We start from the raw sequence: 19,645 nt of genomic DNA, 5'->3' as shown, positions 1-19,645 counted from the left end.
GTGTGAGAACTTGAGAATACTTCAGAGTGAACACTCAAGTATTTTTAGGATACCCATCAACTGGCAAAAGAAGGAGCCGCCACCACGTGACAGTTGTTGACTGGTTGTTCTTTGTTATTATGAATTTTCATTTCTTACAAAAACTAAATAATTTAATTGGTATATTAAAATGGCACTTATTTACTATGGAATTGTAAGAAAATAATATAATCACTATCAATTTTCAATCGCAAACAATCAACATGTTTTTGTTATTATTTTTTATACCAAACTTATGACTCACGTATTGTGAGATTTTTTTTATAATTACCATCTAGCCATATTTATGAGATAAAGAGAGAAGACTTTTCTTAATCCTATTTATAAATTATTTTGTTTAATTTTTAGCATGAATACATTATTTTTTATTTATTTATTATAGTGCAAATAATAATTTTATAAAAGATGTATTGTGTGTATATATATTAAATAAAGATAAAGTTAAAAAATTAATATATTTTAAGAGATAGTTAATATAATTTAAGATTTTCTTAATAAAGATGCCGGATATCTCCTACTTTCAAAGATAAGAGTCCCTTGACTCTCGACAATTCTGAGTCTCTTTAAGTGTTACAGTTAAATGTCCATTTCTTAATTCATGGTCGTCAACTAACCAAGTGGGGAAAAAGCTTAATCACTTTAAAGTCACACTTTTGTATTTCCTGAGATAAGCATACACAACAATAGCTAAAGTTTTTTTTTAATTAATTCTTCAATTAATTAATCTTTCATGATGCATGAAATATATTCCCTTCGTTCAAAATTATAATACAAAATTTCACTCTTCTTATATTAAAAAATATAAACCATTTTAATTTTTTTAAGATTTAAAATTATTGAGATTTTCATATTTGTTTGTGATTAAATTATCCTAATAAATAAGGGCATATATATATATATATAAAGAATAGATAATTGTTAATGATATTAACGGTTTTGTTACAAGATAAAACTTAGTTGAAAAATGTCCTATGTGTGGGGCACAAAACATTGGAGGAGGACGCGTTGCGTGCACCTGCCCCATCAAGTGATATGCCCGGCATGTTCCTTTTCTTTTCTTTTTTCCTCAAATTCAAATTCAGCAATCATATATAATCATTTTAAAAAAAAAGTTTGAAAATACTAGGGAGACTGACATATAGTAAATTCCAAAATAATCACCCAACGTGGCGTCATTCATTCGTATATGCCTCCCATTTTTTAAGATTTTTAGGAGTTAGTTTAATTTTTAATTTGATATTAAATATAAGATTTTCTTTTATATTTATCTATTTTTTTCAAATAATTCTCATAATAGTTGTACATGTTAAATTTTCAGTAGTTTTAGACTTCTAACTAATATATACGATTAATAATGATATTTTATGAAAGAAAACATATATTTATTACAAATAACTAACTTAACAAAATTTCTTAATCTACTTAAATTCTTTAACTAGTTTTTATATTAAAGGTTGGAAGGAGTATTTAGAAAATATTTTTTTATAAAATAATATAAGTGTCCTTATGTAAAAAGACTTCTTCCCCCTCTGAAACTTCGGAGCTAACCGCAAATAACTGGAGAAATTTTAGGGTGTGTTTGGGATAGCAGTGGTAGAAGTAACTTTTTTTCAATCTGACTTTTACAGAAGTCAGATTGAGTAAAAGTCAGATAAAGTAATATGATTTATGTTTGGATTGGATTTTGAAAAAAAATCAGTTTGAGAAGCTGAAACTTGTTTGGATGATAAATGTAAAAGTAAGTTTGGATGTAAAATGACTTAAAGGGCATGAATTTTATTAAATAGTATATATCTAATATTAGATATATATATATATAAGGTGACTATTTTTTAAGAAATAAGGAAAATAAAATTATTAAAAGTAAAGAAATTTAATTTATTATTAAAAAAATTATATATATGATGTGACCATTTTAAAAGAAGTAATAAAAATAAATTATTAAAAATAAGGAAATTTAATTTATTGTTATAAAAAATTATATATATAATGTGACCATTTGATTGGTGAGAAAGGGAAAATCTCTGGGATTTGAGGTCCAGGAGGGGTAAGTCCAGAGTGGCGTAGCAGAAGCACAAAAGGAGGGGTATTTTGGTTTCAGCGACTCCTTCTTTGAAGCGGGTACCCCTGAGCCATGGTTTCGTGTTTTTGTTTTAAGTGAGGTGAGAGAAAATTTATACAGAGTCAGGGTCATGTAGGTAAAAAACTTTAACACCCACATAAATTTTCTAACAGTATTTTCACCGCCCCTCAGCATCCCAAAAAAAGCCCCTTCAGATTGCTTCTTCCAGAAACCCATTTCAGCCTCAGAAGCCAGATTGAGAAAACGTGGGCCCAAACATGATAAAACTCTGTCTCTTCGGCTTATCAGGTGGGGATGCACGTTTGGAGCTCCAAACGTGATCCCAAACACCCCCTTAGACCTTGGACTTGGAGCGGCTAAAGTATGATTTTAATCCCCACTAACTTTTGTGCCTAAAAAGTCATATTATTATTAAGAACCATAAATAATACTCTTCCTCTACTTAATACAGAACCTAATTATTGAGTCAATTTTAATCTTAAATATAATATCTATTTCTCATATTTATTAATTTTTTTTATAAATTACCTTTATAGATACTTTCTCAACCATAATTAAGTAAAAGAAGGATGAAGAATATTAAGAAAGATGATTTTAGTGTTTTAGAAAAAACATGTAATATTTTTTATAATTAACTAACTTACCCAACTTTCTTAATCTAATCAAATTAGTTAAATATGTCTTATATTAAGAATCGGAGAAGTATTACTATAAGAATAATTAATTAAATCTCAAAATATATGAAATAGTAGTAACTAGTTCATTTTAATAATTAAGAACTTTATTTTTATAAAATGATAACAAAATCTTTAATAGCGCTAACCTCAAGAAAAATTAATTCCGGAATAATTTTTAAGGACTTCATAAAATTTATGGTTTCATGTATAAGTCGCCTTCACAAAATAAAATAAAGGGAATTAATTTCCGCGTGGATCGTGGGTAGAGAGATTTGCTTAGCTAGTAAGTTTCCGCAACCCGGCCGAGTATCCGGACCCGACCCCCTTCCTTATCCACAACGGATCATGTATCCGGCCCCACCGTAACTTCGAAGATGACATGTGCTTTCAAATATTTTATTCAGGAAAAAAAAAAGAATTGAAATTGAATTTGTCATAATTTTTCTTATTAATTAAAAATTTCATACCTTAAAAATTGGATCTCATAAATTATTCATTCACACAGTTTTTTTTAAAGCTTTGAAATATTCATTTGATAAATAAGTCAGAAATGACGTCTTTAAATAACAAATATATGAAATTTGTTAGAGGATAAAGGGCCTGTTTGGGTATCCCAAAACCGTGGTTTCAGAAGCACTTTTCCGCAAAACGAGATAATCTCCTCCACATATTTACTTCGTAATCCGTAAAAGCAATTCTGAAACCATGGTTTGGTTTCTATCCAAACACACCCAAAGTCAAATACTTGTAATCATAATCCTGGGCGCCTAGTTGTCAGTAGTCTTAGGAGGTGTTTGGGTTCCAACCCAAACCATGGTTTAGGAAAAAAATCACCCAAACACTATTAAAAAAATCAAAACCATGGTTTTGGGAAAAGCAAAATTTTTTTGCTTTTGGAAAAAAGAAAGAGAGTGTAAGAGCCTATAAGATATGTATCTTGTTGTTTTTTTATAAACATTTTTTATAAATATATTTAATCTTATATCTTATAAATATATATACATATTAATTATTTATTAATTATATTATCTTATGTATTATTAATGATGTTAATAAAAAATATATTATTAACAATTTTATTCCTTCAAATTAAAATATATCATAAAATATATATTTTCTGTAATTATCATATTAACTTATGCCTTTTTTAGTAATTTGTACATGTAAAAAGTGTTTCTGGTAACAACTATCCAAACACTCTCACTTCTCAGAATCACTTTTTCACAACATCTATTCTTCAAAAAATCTATTCTTCCCAAAATCTATTCTTCAGAAGCTATTCTCCAAACTATAGTTTGGTTATTTCCAAACACCCCCTTAAACATGATATTCAAACGTAGAAAAATTATCATGAAATAATGCTGCTGATATTGGAATAGATAAAAGTTTGGCCGAAAAAATGTAATTGATAAAAGAATTTAATTATTGAAATAAATTTAAATGATAAGGATTTCATTTTTTTGCAAAGTAATTTAGTATTCAACACCCCATATCATGTATTGAGGTATGTGTTGGGCTCGGTTTGGATTTTAAAGTATTTAAGTTTAGCATTTTTTAAAACAAAATTATGCTTTTCTTATAAAAGAAGATGATTGTTTTTTTAATTAATGTGAAGTTAATTGTATTCATCCAATTACTGAGTTGGCAGTTTTAGCTGGCATAATATTGTTTAACTTAACTCTAATAGCTTTCCTTCTCGTATACGTAGGGACATGCACATAAAATATTTGTGTAAAGAATACAAAGACAGACACAGAGAATAAAAAATTGCAAACAAAATTGTAGTAGTAACTCACAAGGGAAGTAAAGAAGGAAAACGTGTAGAAAGAAGAGAAGGGTGCGGCTTTGAAAGTCTTTGATTTTGAAAAAATTGCTAAAAAAATTTTATTACAAAATTTATTATTTAAAAATATATTTGAAATTTACTTAATGATCTGAATGTAACTTATTTTTATTATTAACCACAATTATCTTACTCTTTAAGACACTCTTATTTAAGGTACTATCTGATACTACCTCCAGTCCTTAATATAAGATCCTGTTTGACTTTTATTTTGATCCTAAATATAAGACCTCAATCCACTTTATCTCTCATATTTATATATTTTTTTCCCAAAGTAGCCCTTCTAATAATAAGAGTTCTAGTCAATACACTTGATTAGCAATGATATTTTAGGAAAGACAACATCTATTTAGGACAAATAACTAACTCAACTTACTTTTCTAATTTCCTCAAATTAGTTAACTGGTTCTTATAATTAGGACTGGAGGTAGTATTAAATATGATTATAAGGGCTAATTTCTATAGTTAAGTCAGCAATAATGTTAATGGGCTTGTGAAAAAGCATGGAATACATTTTTGTAGGGAAAATTATAAATAAAGACCCCTCAATATATAAAATAGCAATTAGGGACCCTAAATTTGAGAAATTGCTCACAAGGACCCGGTCCCAATTTGTAATTATGAAATCAAGGTCAAATTACCAAAATACCCCTCTTTAATTTTTTTTTTTTTCAAAAAGAACACCACTGCCTCGCCGGAATCCAGCCGCCGGCGCCGGAGTTCTAGCCACCGGAGCTCCGCCACCTCGGCGGCCTTCCTTTATTATTTTTTTGAAATTGTTTTTTTTTTTAAATTGGGGGGAATGAGGTTGGGGGGATTTGATCCCCCAACCTCATGCTTCCCAAAATTAGGAATGACCATTGAGCCAACAAATTTTTGCTAACATTATAATACAAAAAAAAATATAAGTTAACTCATTTACTCTTGTTCCAGGTGATAACAAGAATACATTTGAAAATAACAAGTTCTGATTATAAAATAACAAGTCTGGGATTAAAATTTAACAACACGTTTTTTTTTTTTATAACAACACACTCTGTTGCAGGTGATAACAACAATACATTTGAAAACAACAAGTTCTGATTATAAAATAACAAGTTTGAGATTAAAATTTAACAACACGTTTTTTTTATAACAACACACTCTGTTTCAGGTGATAACAACAATACATTTGGAAATAACAAGTTCTGATTATAAAATAACAAGTCTGGGATTAAAATTTAACAACATGTTTTTTTTATAACAACACACTCTGTTGCAGGTGACAACAGCAATACATTTGAAAATAACAAGTTCTGATTATAAAATAACAAGTCTAGGATTAAAATTTAACAACACGTTTTTTTTATAACAACACACTCTGTTGCAGGTGATAACAACAATACATTTGAAAACAACAAGTTCTGATTATAAAATAACAAGTCTGGGATTAAAATTTAACAACACGTTTTTTTTATAACAACACACTCTGTTTCAGGTGATAACAACAATACATTTGGAAATAACAAGTTCTGATTATAAATAACAAGTCTGGGATTAAAATTTAACAACACGTTTTTTTTATAACAACACACTCTGTTGCAGGTGACAACAGCAATACATTTGAAATAACAAGTTCTGATTATAAAATAACAAGTCTAGGATTAAAATTTAACAACACGTTTTTTTATAACAACACACTCTGTTTCAGGTGATAACAACAATACATTTGGAAATAACAAGTTCTGATTATAAAATAACAAGTCTGGGATTAAAATTTAACAACACGTTTTTTTTATAACAACACACTCTGTTGCAGGTGATAACAGCAATACATTTGAAAATAACAAGTTCTGATTATAAAATAACAAGTCTGGGATTAAAATTTAACAACACGTTTTTTTTATAACAACACACTCTGTTTCAGGTGATAACAACAATACATTTGGAAATAACAAGTTCTGATTATAAAATAACAAGTCTGGGATTAAAATTTAACAACACGTTTTTTTTATAACAACACACTCTGTTGCAGGTGATAACAATAATACATTTGAAAATAACAAGTTCTGATTATAAAATAACAAGTCTGGGATTAAAATTTAACAACACGTTTTTTTTTATAACAACACACTCTTTTTCAGGTGATAACAACAATACATTTGGAAATAACAGGTTCTGATTATAAAATAACAAGTCTGGAATTAAAATTTAAGAGCACCTTTTTTTTATATAACAACACATTTTATTCTAAGTGATAACAACAATACATTTGAAAATAACAAGTTCTGATTATAAAATAAGAAATCTAAAATTAAAATTTAACAACACATTTTTTTATAACAATTAATTATTTTATACTTTTGAAAAATAAATTATTTATAACTTATAAAAAGTATTTTAAATCTATTTAATTTGCTAAAAAAATAATTTTTATCTCCAATTTATAATCAAAACTTGAAGTGTAATTTATTATAGATTAAAAATACTTTTTTATTGTTCAAATTTATAAATAAAATTTAGGGAAAATGACAACACACTTTTTTAATTTTTTTTTAAAATTTTTAATCTATATATCTATACAACTCATTATAAATCAAACTACTTCTTATAAATTATAAATAGTACAATTTATTGTAGATTAAAAATACTTTTTTATTGCTTAAATTTATAAATGAAATTTATCTCTAATTTATAATTAGAGATAATTAATCTCCAGGTCTTTATAGTTTCATCTGATTTTTAATTGGCTCCTTATAAAATTTTTTCTTTTTATCAGATCCTTTTACTTTCGTGTGTTTTTAATTAGGTCCTTCTATTTTTTTTTCTTTTTATCAGGTCCTTATAGTTTCGCTTATTTTTTAATTAGGTGCTTTGTAGTTTTTGAAAAATTATTTATTAACTTTATTCTTTGAAATTAATTTCATTTTTAAATTAATAATTATATAATTGGACAAAATAATTAATATAATCATTTAGTAATTAATAAATAATCAGAATAATAATTATACTTAAATATAAATTATTTATAATCATATTTTAATTTTAGAAAAATTTATTATTATAATTTGAATTTTATAATTATAAAAATTCGAATTGAACGTAAATAATATATTTGTTATTTTAAAATCAGAACTTGTTATTTTCAAATGTATTGTTGTTATCACCTGCAACAGAGTGTGTTGTTATAAAAAAAAACGTGTTGTTAAATTTTAATCCCAGACTTGTTATTTTATAATCAGAACTTGTTATTTTCAAATGTATTCTTGTTATCACCTGGAATAAGAGTAAATGAGTTAACTTATTTTTTTTTTTGTCTTATAATGTTAGCAAAAATTTGTTGGCTCAATGGTCATTCCTAATTTTGGGAAGCATGAGGTTGGGGGATCAAATCCCCCCAACCTCACTTCCCCCCAATTTAAAAAAAAAACAGTTTCAAGAAAAAAATAAAGGAAGGTCGCCGGAATCCGGCGGCTGAGGTGGCGAAGCTCCAGTGGCCGGAACTCCGGCGCCGGCGGTTGGATTCCGGCGAGGCAGTGGTGTTCTTTTTTGGAAAAAAAATTAAAGAGGGGTATTTTGGTAATTTGACCATGATTTTATAATTGCAAATTGAGATCGGGTCCTTATGAGTAATTTCTCAAATTTAGGCTCCCTGATTGCTATTTTATATATTGAGGGCTCTTTATTTGCAATTTTCCCTTTTTTGGGGGGGACAAAAGAAAAAAAGAAAAAATATGGAATACCGAATCCAAAGCCACTTGCATGTGACGTGACCATAGTCGTCCCAGCGAACAAAGCGGGGCCGCCTAAGTTTTAATTCGTACGTTTATTCATTTATTTTATAATGATATCAACAAAGGGGGAAATAAAAATTTAAATTATTTTTATTATAATACGTTTCATGTACTAATTTACCCTTCACTAAATTCACTACATAAATGTATATAATTTTATTCATAATTTTGGGGCTTGGTTTTATCCAATCCAAAAATCATATATGTTCTGTACGTGCCGACACCTGTTGATCTGATGGTCCGCGTCATGGACGCTTCCCCGACACGTGGCTCAATATCGCGGTCAACCTTTCAATGCAGCCCCTCTCTCTGGAAGCCGTTGGGCACATCGCCGATCGCCAGTGACCTCGCCACCTTTTCCCGTACGACGCCGTTTGGTCCGTCGGAGACCTCTTTGAATTCCTCCCTCTTATTTTTACTTTTACGGTTACATTTTAGGTCTCTATCCATTTTCCTGTTACTGCCGTCTTCTTGTCGAGTGGAGAACGTGTCAGTTTGATCATTTGCTCTACGGCTTGGCATTTTGAGAGGGCCTCATGGGAATTTCGCTCAGTTTGTGACTTCGTTATTAAAGTCCTGTTCATACGTTGTCCCTCATGCTTCTTACTTCTTGACGTCACAGCATTTCTTTTAGCTTTTGTTGTTGAAGCATTTTGATAGGGGATCGGATTTGAGGAATCTTTCGTGTGTATGCTTTCAGTTAATATCGGATTGAAAGGTAGTTTTGCGTCTGAATCAGTGGGTGCGTTAAGACCCTCAATAATTCTGCGATAGTCTGTAGTTTTGGCTGGCCGAAGGGGTTTGAGTTTGGAGAGAAAGAGGAACAAGAGGAGGAGGAAGGTATGGATATAACAGAAATTTCAATATTGCATCATGCGTGCATTGTGCTTCTGGGGCTTTGGTTGCTATCTGCCTTCAACTGTTGCCACCCCGTTGCTTATTTTGGAGCACTGATCTATCTCTACCTGGTATGAGTCCATACTTGTTACTCTGGTTGCCTTCTATATTCAGATTCCTAATATTTTCATGTTCTGCACATCTATTATCATTAGCTTCATGCTTCCTTTCTTTGTTTCTCGCCCTTTCTTGATTGCTTTATTCTTGCTCCTTTATCTCTTTTAGATTTGTCTTTCGATCGATAACGTCAAAAAGAAAACAAAGTGGCCCTTACTGATGCTCGGAACCTGAATCATATTCCGTATTATATCCTTTTATTTGTCTAAAGAATATCGAAAAAATATAGACTGAATCTATTGCTGATTGCAATCTTTCATCCTTTCCTCTGACCAAGGTTCATGAACGTTATGTCACGAGACTGCGGAGGAAGTTACAATTTGAGGAGAGGAAACAAGCTAATCAAAGAAGGGTAATTCTGCTTTTTAACTGTTATTTGTTATTATAGGATACACTTGCTAATCCGCTCGATTCATTCGATTTGGGTGAAAAAGAGTAAAGAACTATGTTACGTGGATTTCAAAAAACATTTCCTGCCTCCTTAAACCCACAGACGGAATCTGATACCAAGAGAATGAGACAAGTTGAAGTCTGCATCTAAGTTCCGTTATTCCCTTGGTACTTTCCAATCTATTTTTATTGCTTTTCAAAAAGCCCTCAGTTTACCATTTAACTCATCTGTTTTTCTTTTCTTTTCGTACAAAAAAAGAAAACTATATGAAACTTCACTATAAGGAAATAAAATAAAAGGATTTAAGAAATTCTGGTTTTAAAACATATCTTTTCTTTTTTCATGTTTGTCTTTTGTGAGTTAAAATTCAGCATTTCTTTTGGTAGCGTGTTTTTGTGTTGTCATTGGAATTCTATTGTATTATTGAGATGTCGTATTTTAATTGTAAAGGACTATGATATTGTATTGATAAGTTGAATAACGGCTATTCTTGTACTTCAGGTGCTTTCTGATTCTGAATCAGTGAGGTGGTTGAACCATGCAGTTGAAAACATATGGCCCATATGCATGGAACAAATTGTTTCTCAGAAGATTTTGCTCCCAATCGTACCTTGGTTCTTGGAGAAGTACAAGCCTTGGACTGCTGTACGTCTTGTGACTCTGTGACTGTTATTAGTGTTTGATTGTGTTACGTCAATTTAGAAATTGGAACATTCTTTTCATGTTAAGTATGTATTAATGTCTAAGTACTATATTAATTTCATCTTTTTTTCTTTTAATGAGATGCTTAGCCAGCAATATATACAGCTTTTTTCTTCCCTTTCTTTGACATGAGAATTGAGGTGCGATGAAATATTGGTGACTCGACTGTGCATGATACTTGCAGAAAAAAGCTATGGTTCAGCACCTGTACCTGGGGAGAAACCCCCCTTTATTCACTGACATGAGGGTGCTTCGTCAAAATAACGATGACCACTTGGTATGTGGTATTTAAAGCAGCATATTCTAACGGTCTTTTGTTCAGCATTTGCTGCTAGAAATCTTCTTTGGTGTGATTTAGATGTTGCATTGTGATCTATGCAGGTTCTGGAATTAGGAATGAATTTTCTTACGGCTGATGATATGAGTGCAATAATAGCCGTAAAACTGAGGAAAAGATTAGGCTTTGGGATGTGGGCAAAGCTGCACATAACGGGTATGCATGTTGAAGGGAAGGTATGACTGTAGAACCTAACTTATAGCCGGTTAGCGACTCATTTGATGAATATAAACTTATTTCTTATTGACTAATTAGTCAATAAAATTTTATGAATTTAAGGGTTCTCAAGTATCATTTTTATTTCTAAAAAAAAACAGAAATACTGGTAATGAGAAGGATAAATGTGATGTGCACAGTGCAATGTCTGAGTTAAAAATGAACAGCTTAGTAATTTTTTTAGAAGGCAAGATGTACAAGACGACCATATGGGGGAAGGGGTTTAAAAATTTCCACTACCATTTATAGTTTGTATTATGAAAATTATTTATACTGTCAGTTATTAATATTTGTCATGCACAGTTTTAAGTTACTTTGGGCCCGAGCATGAAAGCCGTTAGACAAACAAGCAAGGGTGTGAAAGCCATTGCGCATTTTCTTTTTTTAATTCTCTAGTGAGAAATAGCAATAAAAGCTTTGGTACCTATGTCTTTTGAGTTTTAAATGATTTGGAACACTGTTTTGATTGAGGTGGAGATCTATGAGAATGGTTTGTTGGCTTTCCATATATCCTAATTCGAAATGACTTTCAAACATGCAGTGAACAGAAATGTAATAAAATCTGACTGTTCTACTTTATCTCTATTTTCCTCTTCTTCAGGTTTTGGTTGGGGTAAGATTTCGCCAAACATGGCCTTTCCTCAGTCGTTTGCGTGTGTGCTTTGTTGAACCTCCATACTTCCAAATGACTGTTAAGCCTATATTTACTCATGGCCTTGATGTGACAGAAGTTCCTGGGATTGCTGGATGGCTAGTAAGTGTACATTGCTTTTTTTTTTTTTTTTTAAACAAGAATTTTCAGAATTGTTTTATTTTCTTTTCATTTGTATTCTCTCGCCCATCCTTAATTATTCTTATCTATTTTCTCAGCATTTGATTAATTTTTCTTTTTATCAGGATAAGCTTTTGTCCATCGCATTTGAACAGACTCTTGTTGAGGTGAAGTTAGTTCTCTAATGATAAGTTTGTTTTGGGCTAATTTGTGGCCTGATGATGTGTTAAAATGATTTGATAAACATACAAGTGTCATGGAATTCCTTATTTCTTCTTTCTCTAGTAGTTTCTAATGTTGAAGTCCCATTCTTGCTGTATAGCTTATTTGTTTTCAATTTTATGTTTATATTTATACGTTAACAAATTTTGCAGCCTAATATGCTGGTTGTTGATGTTGAGAAATTTGCTTCACCCCAGCCAGGTAAGTCACGCGTTTTTATACTTACATTTGTATGTAAGCCTGACTTGACTTACATTCATTCATTACTTTTAGGGGTGATGAACTAACCAAAAATTACTTGTGTCCATCATGGGTATAGCTTGAATCTTGCTATACTGCTGCTTCGTAAACTCAAACATACTGATTTGCTCGCTAAAAACAATTTTCCAACCACCCTCCCCCCTAAGAAAAAACTTTTTGGGATGGGCTTAGTCACTCAAAGTAGGCATTATGATCATCGTTATGGTAAAAATTGCGTTTTAGTTAGCCATATTTTGGCTGTATATGAGGGTTTGATTAATGAAATGATTCTGGGGAAACTTCTAATGTCATAAGATTCGTCATTCATCTGGTTTTTCAATATGTATCTGTAGCAAACCACATCACAATCTGCATAACTCACTCATGGTTGTATATCTTGGGTAATTTTTATTTGTCAGAATCCATATCAACATATGTTATGCATTTGACTTGTATTTTTGCATTATTAAAAGCACATGCTCATCCATCCACAATTCCCAATGTTGCAGAGCCTTGGTTCTCCATCAATGAGAAGGAGCCTGTCGCCTATGCCTATGTAGAAGTTGTTGAAGGATCTGACATGAAGCCATCAGATCTAAACGGTCATCTCTTAATTTGTGATGAATATGAGGATTTCCTGTCTGCCTCTTATTTTTCTCATTTGTGAAAATTGCATTATATTTCAGGGTTAGCAGATCCATATGTAAAAGGTCATTCAGGTGGCTACAGATTCAGGACAAAGATACAAAAGAAAACACTTAATCCAAAATGGCTAGAAGAATTTAAAATTCCCATTGTAACGTGGGAGTGTGCTAATGTGTTGGCTATTGAAGTTTGTGACAAGGACCACTTCTATGATGATAACCTCGGGTTTGTTTCTCTTTCTGAACTTAATAGATTTATTTTAACTTGGTCTTAAGGGTCAACTTTCTCTTGACTCATACAAATACAAAATTCTAACATATATGAACACACTGGCTAGTTGACGTTTATGTATTTGTGTTTGATTTTTCTAAATTTACATATCTTGGCATTTAACATGAGGTCTCTGGCGATCAAGTAATAACCAAAGAACCATTTCGCTTTGATTAGTATTTCCAGTTTATCGGCTTTCGTTTCTAGACTTACTGCAACCGTGATTTCTGCAATTGATGGTTCCAGCTATCCACCTCTGGATTCTTTATCTTTCCCTGACACCTAATATTTCATAGCTTCCAATTACTGATCAGTTTGGATTCAGAATTTTGGGTGTTTCAGTTTCATGTGAGATTGCGATAATATTTTTCATTCTTTAAAATCCTTTTTTCATCACTTGGTTCAGCCTTTTCTTGCTGTTCAAGTCATACTCCTTGCTGTGGATATGTTTCCTTTGATCTCTTGTCATCTGTCAGTACTCATCTTTTGATAGGCTAATTGAACATTTTACTGTCCATAGAAGCTGTTCTGTCAACCTCGGTGATTTGAGGGATGGCCAGAGGCATGATATGTGGTTACCTCTTCAGAATATTAAAACGGGGAGGTTGCACCTGGCTATAACTATTCTTGAAGACAATGCAAAGGTATCTTTTTCTTTCCCATATATTAGGATTCTTTATGTAGTATTTAAAAATCAGCATTCAAATTCAAATAAGAAATAAACAAAAAGAGAAATGAAGGTGGAAAATAAAAATGGATTTTAGTCTGCCATGGAAACATTGAGTTGCTCCCATTTATTTGAACAGCGATCTTTTGTTTGATTTCATCTTTTTTCTCTTTAATCTTTTCAGGAGGTTGATAAAACATGTAACAAGGAAGCAATGGATGCTGAACAAGAAAGGAATTCCTTTGCAAATGAGGCTTACAATAAAAGTTCATTCTCATCTGTTTCGTCAGAAAAATCCCAAAAAGTTGCAGATAACTATGAGCCTATAGATGTTGAAGGGCAAAAGGAGACCGGAATTTGGGTTCATCAACCAGGTAGTGAAGTGTCCCAAACATGGGAACCTAGAAAAGGGAGGAGCCGACGCCTTGATACTGAAATTCACAGGGAGCCTAATGATTTATGTGGAAGTTTTAACTCAGCAGCATCTGGATCCTCGAACAATGACTGCAGCAGTCATGATGATAACCCAGAGGATAAGCACAGAATAAAATCAATTATGAATGGACTGCACAAGATTGGGTCAGTATTTCGAAGGGGCCCAAAGAATGAGCCTCCAACACCGACATCAGCACGTAGTGTTGGAGAGGCTGTTCCACCTCCACACGCAAACATTTCAGCCGAGAATGCCAAAAAGATTGGTGTGCACTTTGTTATGGAGGATAACATTTCTGAGTTTGCCTCTGGTAAGGTTCAGATAGAAGGAACATCCCCTGAAAGCAATGGTTCAGAGAGCGCAGGCAAGGGAAATGCCAAAGACAAGGCAAAAAATGTGCTGAAGCATGCAGCAGGGAAATCAGCTCGTGGCCTAAAGCATGTGCTTTCCCATAAATCAAGAAAATCTCAGGTTGACTCACCAGGGGTTCAAGAAACAAGAATCCTAGAAGAATCTGACTCTTCCGATGATGACTCTCTTTCAGTTCAATCACCCAGCGATGGAAGAATTCCCGTTGCTTCCAAGGTCATTGTTTCTTTCAACAATGACCCTTTCAATTCCAGTGAGAATGTGGTTCAGACACGTTCACCTGACGCCACTTTGGGCAATGAAGTTCTGACCAAGGAGCCAGATGTTGAAGAAGAGTCTGCAAAGCATGGCAGCCCTGACAAATCTTCAAAAGATTATGTTGAAACAAAGCATGACAGTGTGAGTGGTGGGACGGAACAGATATGAAATCAATGTCTTAGCCATTGTATGTATCTTGCCCATAATATCTTAGCTTTGTTGATTTCCCTGTTTGTACAGTCATCCCAGTGGATGCTTTGAAGAGTACTGGAGAATCTAGGTTATGGTTGTAATTAGCCTTTTATACAAGAATTTTGAGTGGGTTTGGGTTTTGCAACAGTCAAATAGGTTTTGTCAAAATACTTGCTAGCTGTTGCTTAGGCTGCCGGAGAAAGTTGAGTTCGTCCGTCAAGTGAAACTGTGAAAGTTTGAAAGCGTGTAAAGAACTTAAACAGGATTAAGGAATAAAACGTATACAAAATGATTATTCCCTTATTGTTATTAGAATAACATAGCAAGGGAATAAGTTTGAAATGATCCAATGCTCAAATCTTATTTACATGTCTGGACTGTTGCTATAAATATATTGGAATAGCAATATAATTTGATTTCTCGGTATAGTGAACACTGCACTTGCCTTGGCATCCCTGAGCTAAATTGAATTATGAGCATTACGGCAAGATTAACGAATTAGCTTCTTCCATGCTTTGTAGTTGGTCGCTTTTCATATACTAATGTCAATCACAACTTGATTGTGTCTTTCACCTGTAGTAACTGAAAGTGTAATTGTCCATGCACTGTTCTTAACGATAGATATGTATCTCTTCACAAGGCTCATACTTACTACTGAAGCAGAAAATTCTATGACTGGTAAGCAAAAAATAAATAAATGGATTGATGAGTATAATCAGAGAGGCCGTAAAGTCATGTTCTTGCGTAAAAATAAAAGATGTCAAGTGGCTCCAAAGAATACAAAATACTATCTTTGATTCTAATTATAAGATATTGTTTGTAAACTATAAATGAGATCTTATGATTAGAACTGCAAGTAGTATATAAGAAAAGATAGAGCATGACGAGCAGAAAGAATTTTCTCAGCCCATCTGCCCCTAAATAATTGTAACTTAGCTCTATAGCAGAGTACAGTTTAGATTTCAATCCCTCCCGGTCAACTCTAGTCAATTGTTTTAATGCATCCTTCACGACAAGTAACTCCTTGTTCTTCAACGCGTTTGGCCACTGTAACTAGCAAAAGTGGCAAACCAGCACATCGTTCAGCTACTTTCAAAGCAGTAGGTTTCAAATTCTCATCATCAACGATCTCACCAGCTATCTTTTTGAAAAGGCTCCAACTTTCATCTTCTGATAAAAACCTCAAGACGAAAATCCTTTTCAGTTCCCATCTTAATTAATTAAAACATCAGAATTTCTTGATGTCAGCAAGAGGTTGCATCCTCTGTGATCTTCACCCAAAGGGAGTTCCAACTTCCAATTTCTATCAAATCAAGTCTCTCCCTAATGTCATCAAGTATGACAAGAATTTTTTCTTCCTTCTTCATCCTCTCACGCAACTGACTTGCTCTTTCTGTTTCTGTCCCAACCCATCAGCAATTTGACCTTGAATTTTTCTCATATTAGAAGATGGGGCACATCCCTAAATGAACTCAGTTCTAGCCTTCTAGGTAAAGGCCCAAGTTTTTTAAAGCCACTGTGATTTTTTTAAAGGGGCACATTTCATTCACTCGAAAATTAAGAACACATTTCACATATTACCAAAAGCGATTATCAATACAAGACATAAAATTTATAACAATCTATAAATACAAAGCAATTTAAATTAATTTGATCTCAACTAAATCTCAATAAAGGTATTTCTGATCTCCTTGTCCCTGCTAGGTTGGCCAACAGTAGATGTAGATGCTAGGTTTCGTGGTGTTATACACAAAAACACATAAATGCCTAATTATGTATGAAGCAAAGAATTGAGAGAGCGCACAGAGATAACGACCGGGAAAGCACGAGAAACTTCATAAACACGCGGGCGTAGCGATTTCTATTCCAATCTTCCACTTGACTCTTTCCTATTCTTTAATTCAGGCCCAAAAGAAAAATTATATTTATGAATATGTTTCAGACTTCAAAACCACCGCCACGGACAATTTAAAGTCTTGATCATATAATACTGAGCCATTACAATTGGTCCTGGGATGGATATCAGGGGTTTCTTGCGGTGGGAAACTAACGTTTGTAATTGGATCATGCAGTGAGAAGAAAATGAATAGGTAGTAACGGTATGTGGAGGAAATATATGAAGGGAAGAATGTCCTGCTTCGAAATACACAATCATCTTTCCTCTGATTTCTAGATACTCAACTCTGGTATTTCAGTTCCGGCTGTACCTCTTCGGCAATGGAGTTATCGCCTCAACCCCAAATGGAGACATGCTAACGAAGCTTCTTTTCGAGCGATTTTGTCGTCTAAAGCATTCAATTTTTATGATTAGTTTTCCCCAGATATCCAAATTTCTTCATACCGATGCGAAAAGGGTTAAAGGCGGTAAATTGATCGCACACTGGAATTCTCAGATCACCAAAAATGGCAGAAACGGTAATATCAAAGAGGCAGAGTCAATATTTAGGAGTATGCCCAGAAAGAGTACTGTCTCCTGGACTGCTATGCTCACTGCTTATGGTGAAAATGGCCAAATTGCAAATGCCCGCAAAATGTTCGAAGAAATGCCAGAACGAACCACAGCTTCCTATAATGCTATGATTTCTGCTTATATACGTAATGGATGTAACGTCCATGAAGCTTATAGGTTGTTTTCTATGATGCATGAACGCAACGACGTCTCATATGCTGCTATGATTACTGGTTTTGTTCGTGCAAGAATGTTCCATGAGGCTGAAAAATTGTACTTTGAAGCTCCGCTAGAGTTGCGGGATCCGGCTTGTTCGAATGCATTGATAATTGGGTTTTCGAAGATAGATAGAATAAATGAGGCGTTGTGGGTTTTTGTGGGCATGGCTGAGAGAGACGTGTTCTCTTGGACTTCTATGATTGATGGTTTGTGCAGAAATGGAAGGATTGTTGATGCTAGAAACTTGTTTGATAGAATGCCTGAAAGAAACGTGGTTTCCTGGAGTGCAATGATAGATGGGTATATGAAAAAAGGATGCTTCAAAGATGGGTTTGATTTGTTTTTAAATATGAGAAGGGAAAATCTGGTGGAGGTTAATTCCACAACCATGACTATAGTGTTGAAAGCTTGCGGTTGTTGTGGTGGGATTCGAGAGGGAATGCAAATACATGGGCTGGTTTCACGCATGGGATTTGAATCTGATGATGTTTTGAGTAACACCATTGTAACCATGTATTGCACATTGGGTTGCGTGGACATGGCAGACAAAATATTTAGCTCCATAAGCAAGAGGGACATAGTTTCTTGGAATTCCTTGATCTCTGGATATGTTCATAACGATGAAATAGAAGCAGCTTACAGGCTTTTCCTGAATATGCCAGAGAAAGACTTGATTTCTTGGACAGCCATGATCACTGGATTCTGTAATAACGGGAGAGTTCGAAAGGCCATCAAGCTATTTGAAATGTTGCCGGAGAAAGATGATATTGTCTGGACTGCCATTATTTCTGGATTTGTGAGGAATACGCAATATGAGAAAGCTTTGCATTGGTATGTTCAGATGCTTCGAGGAGGATGCAGACCAAATCCTTTAACACTAAGCAGTGTTCTTTCAGCTTCAGCTGCTTTGGTGATGCTGAATCAAGGGATGCAAATTCATACTAATGTTTTGAAGATGAACTTGGAATGTGATTTATCTGTACAAAACTCTCTTGTATCAATGTATTCCAAATGTGGGTATGTGAGTGCTGCCTACACGATCTTCATAGACGTCATTGAACCAAACATAGTTTCTTTCAACTCAATCATTACTGGGTTTGCCCAAAATGGCTTTGGTGAAGAAGCCATTAAAATCTACAAGAAAATGCAGTGTGAAGGGCCTGAACCCAACCATGTTACTTTCCTTGCTGTTCTTTCAGCCTGCACTCATGCAGGACTGGTACAAGAAGGATGGAATTGCTTCAACTCGATGAAATCTGAATATGGAATTGAACCAGGACCTGATCACTATGCATGCATGGTCGATCTCCTTGGCCGTGCAGGGTTGCTAGATGAAGCAGTTGATTTGATAAGGTCAATGCCAGTGAAACCTCATTCTGGTGTTTGGGGGGCCGTTCTTGGGGCAAGCAAGACATATTCACGTCTTGACATTGCGAAGCTTGCAGCACAATGTATTATTGAAATGGAACCTTCTAATGCAAATCCTTATGTAGTGATGTCAAACTTGTATTCTGTTTCTGGTAAAGAGGCTGAGAGGAACCAAGTCAGAATCACAAAGAACCTGAAAGGAATTAAGAAAAGTCCAGGTTGTAGTTGGATTACTGTGTAAGACAAGCATATTTAAATTTTTTATGTGTTCTTCTAGTCTGTATGCATTTATTGCATTTGAGGGGGGAAAATGATTAATATGAAGATAATATATAGACGACAGATAGTACATACAGTCACATTTTTAATGTCATTTTTTTAATATACCAACGAAAGAGATCTGTTTTTTCCCCATGAATATAAATTATAAAAGATCAAGTTGAAACTTTTTATATGCCTTTTTTTT

General features: G+C 33.3%; 2 protein-coding genes across 2 annotated transcripts; both read left to right on the top strand.

The window, feature by feature from the left end:
* Positions 1 to 8,849: 8,849 nt before the first annotated feature.
* On the top strand, positions 8,850 to 15,493 carry LOC114751639 (C2 domain-containing protein At1g53590). The gene is made up of 12 exons (XM_028940301.1): positions 8,850 to 9,383; positions 9,707 to 9,781; positions 10,322 to 10,465; positions 10,707 to 10,799; positions 10,904 to 11,035; positions 11,677 to 11,829; positions 11,973 to 12,014; positions 12,222 to 12,270; positions 12,819 to 12,911; positions 12,996 to 13,179; positions 13,745 to 13,868; positions 14,076 to 15,493. Exons 1-12 carry the CDS (start codon positions 9,258 to 9,260, stop codon positions 15,117 to 15,119), a joined length of 2,259 nt encoding a protein of 752 aa, XP_028796134.1. The 5' UTR covers positions 8,850 to 9,257; the 3' UTR covers positions 15,120 to 15,493.
* Positions 15,494 to 17,098: 1,605 nt separating this feature from the next.
* Positions 17,099 to 19,420, top strand: LOC114751624 (pentatricopeptide repeat-containing protein At1g53600, mitochondrial-like). The gene has a single exon (XM_028940283.1). The coding sequence runs from the start codon at positions 17,393 to 17,395 to the stop codon at positions 19,418 to 19,420; it is 2,028 nt and encodes a 675-aa protein (XP_028796116.1). The 5' UTR covers positions 17,099 to 17,392.
* The last annotated feature ends 225 nt before the right edge of the window (positions 19,421 to 19,645 follow it).

This window comes from Neltuma alba, unplaced genomic scaffold (assembly GCF_004799145.2).
Source record: "Neltuma alba isolate B1F8T4 unplaced genomic scaffold, ASM479914v2 tig00006992_pilon, whole genome shotgun sequence".
In the NCBI taxonomy this organism is placed as follows: Eukaryota; Viridiplantae; Streptophyta; class Magnoliopsida; order Fabales; family Fabaceae; genus Neltuma; species Neltuma alba.
The sequence above is the reverse complement of the archived record's forward strand: the minus strand, read 5'-3'. Positions and strand labels throughout refer to the sequence as shown.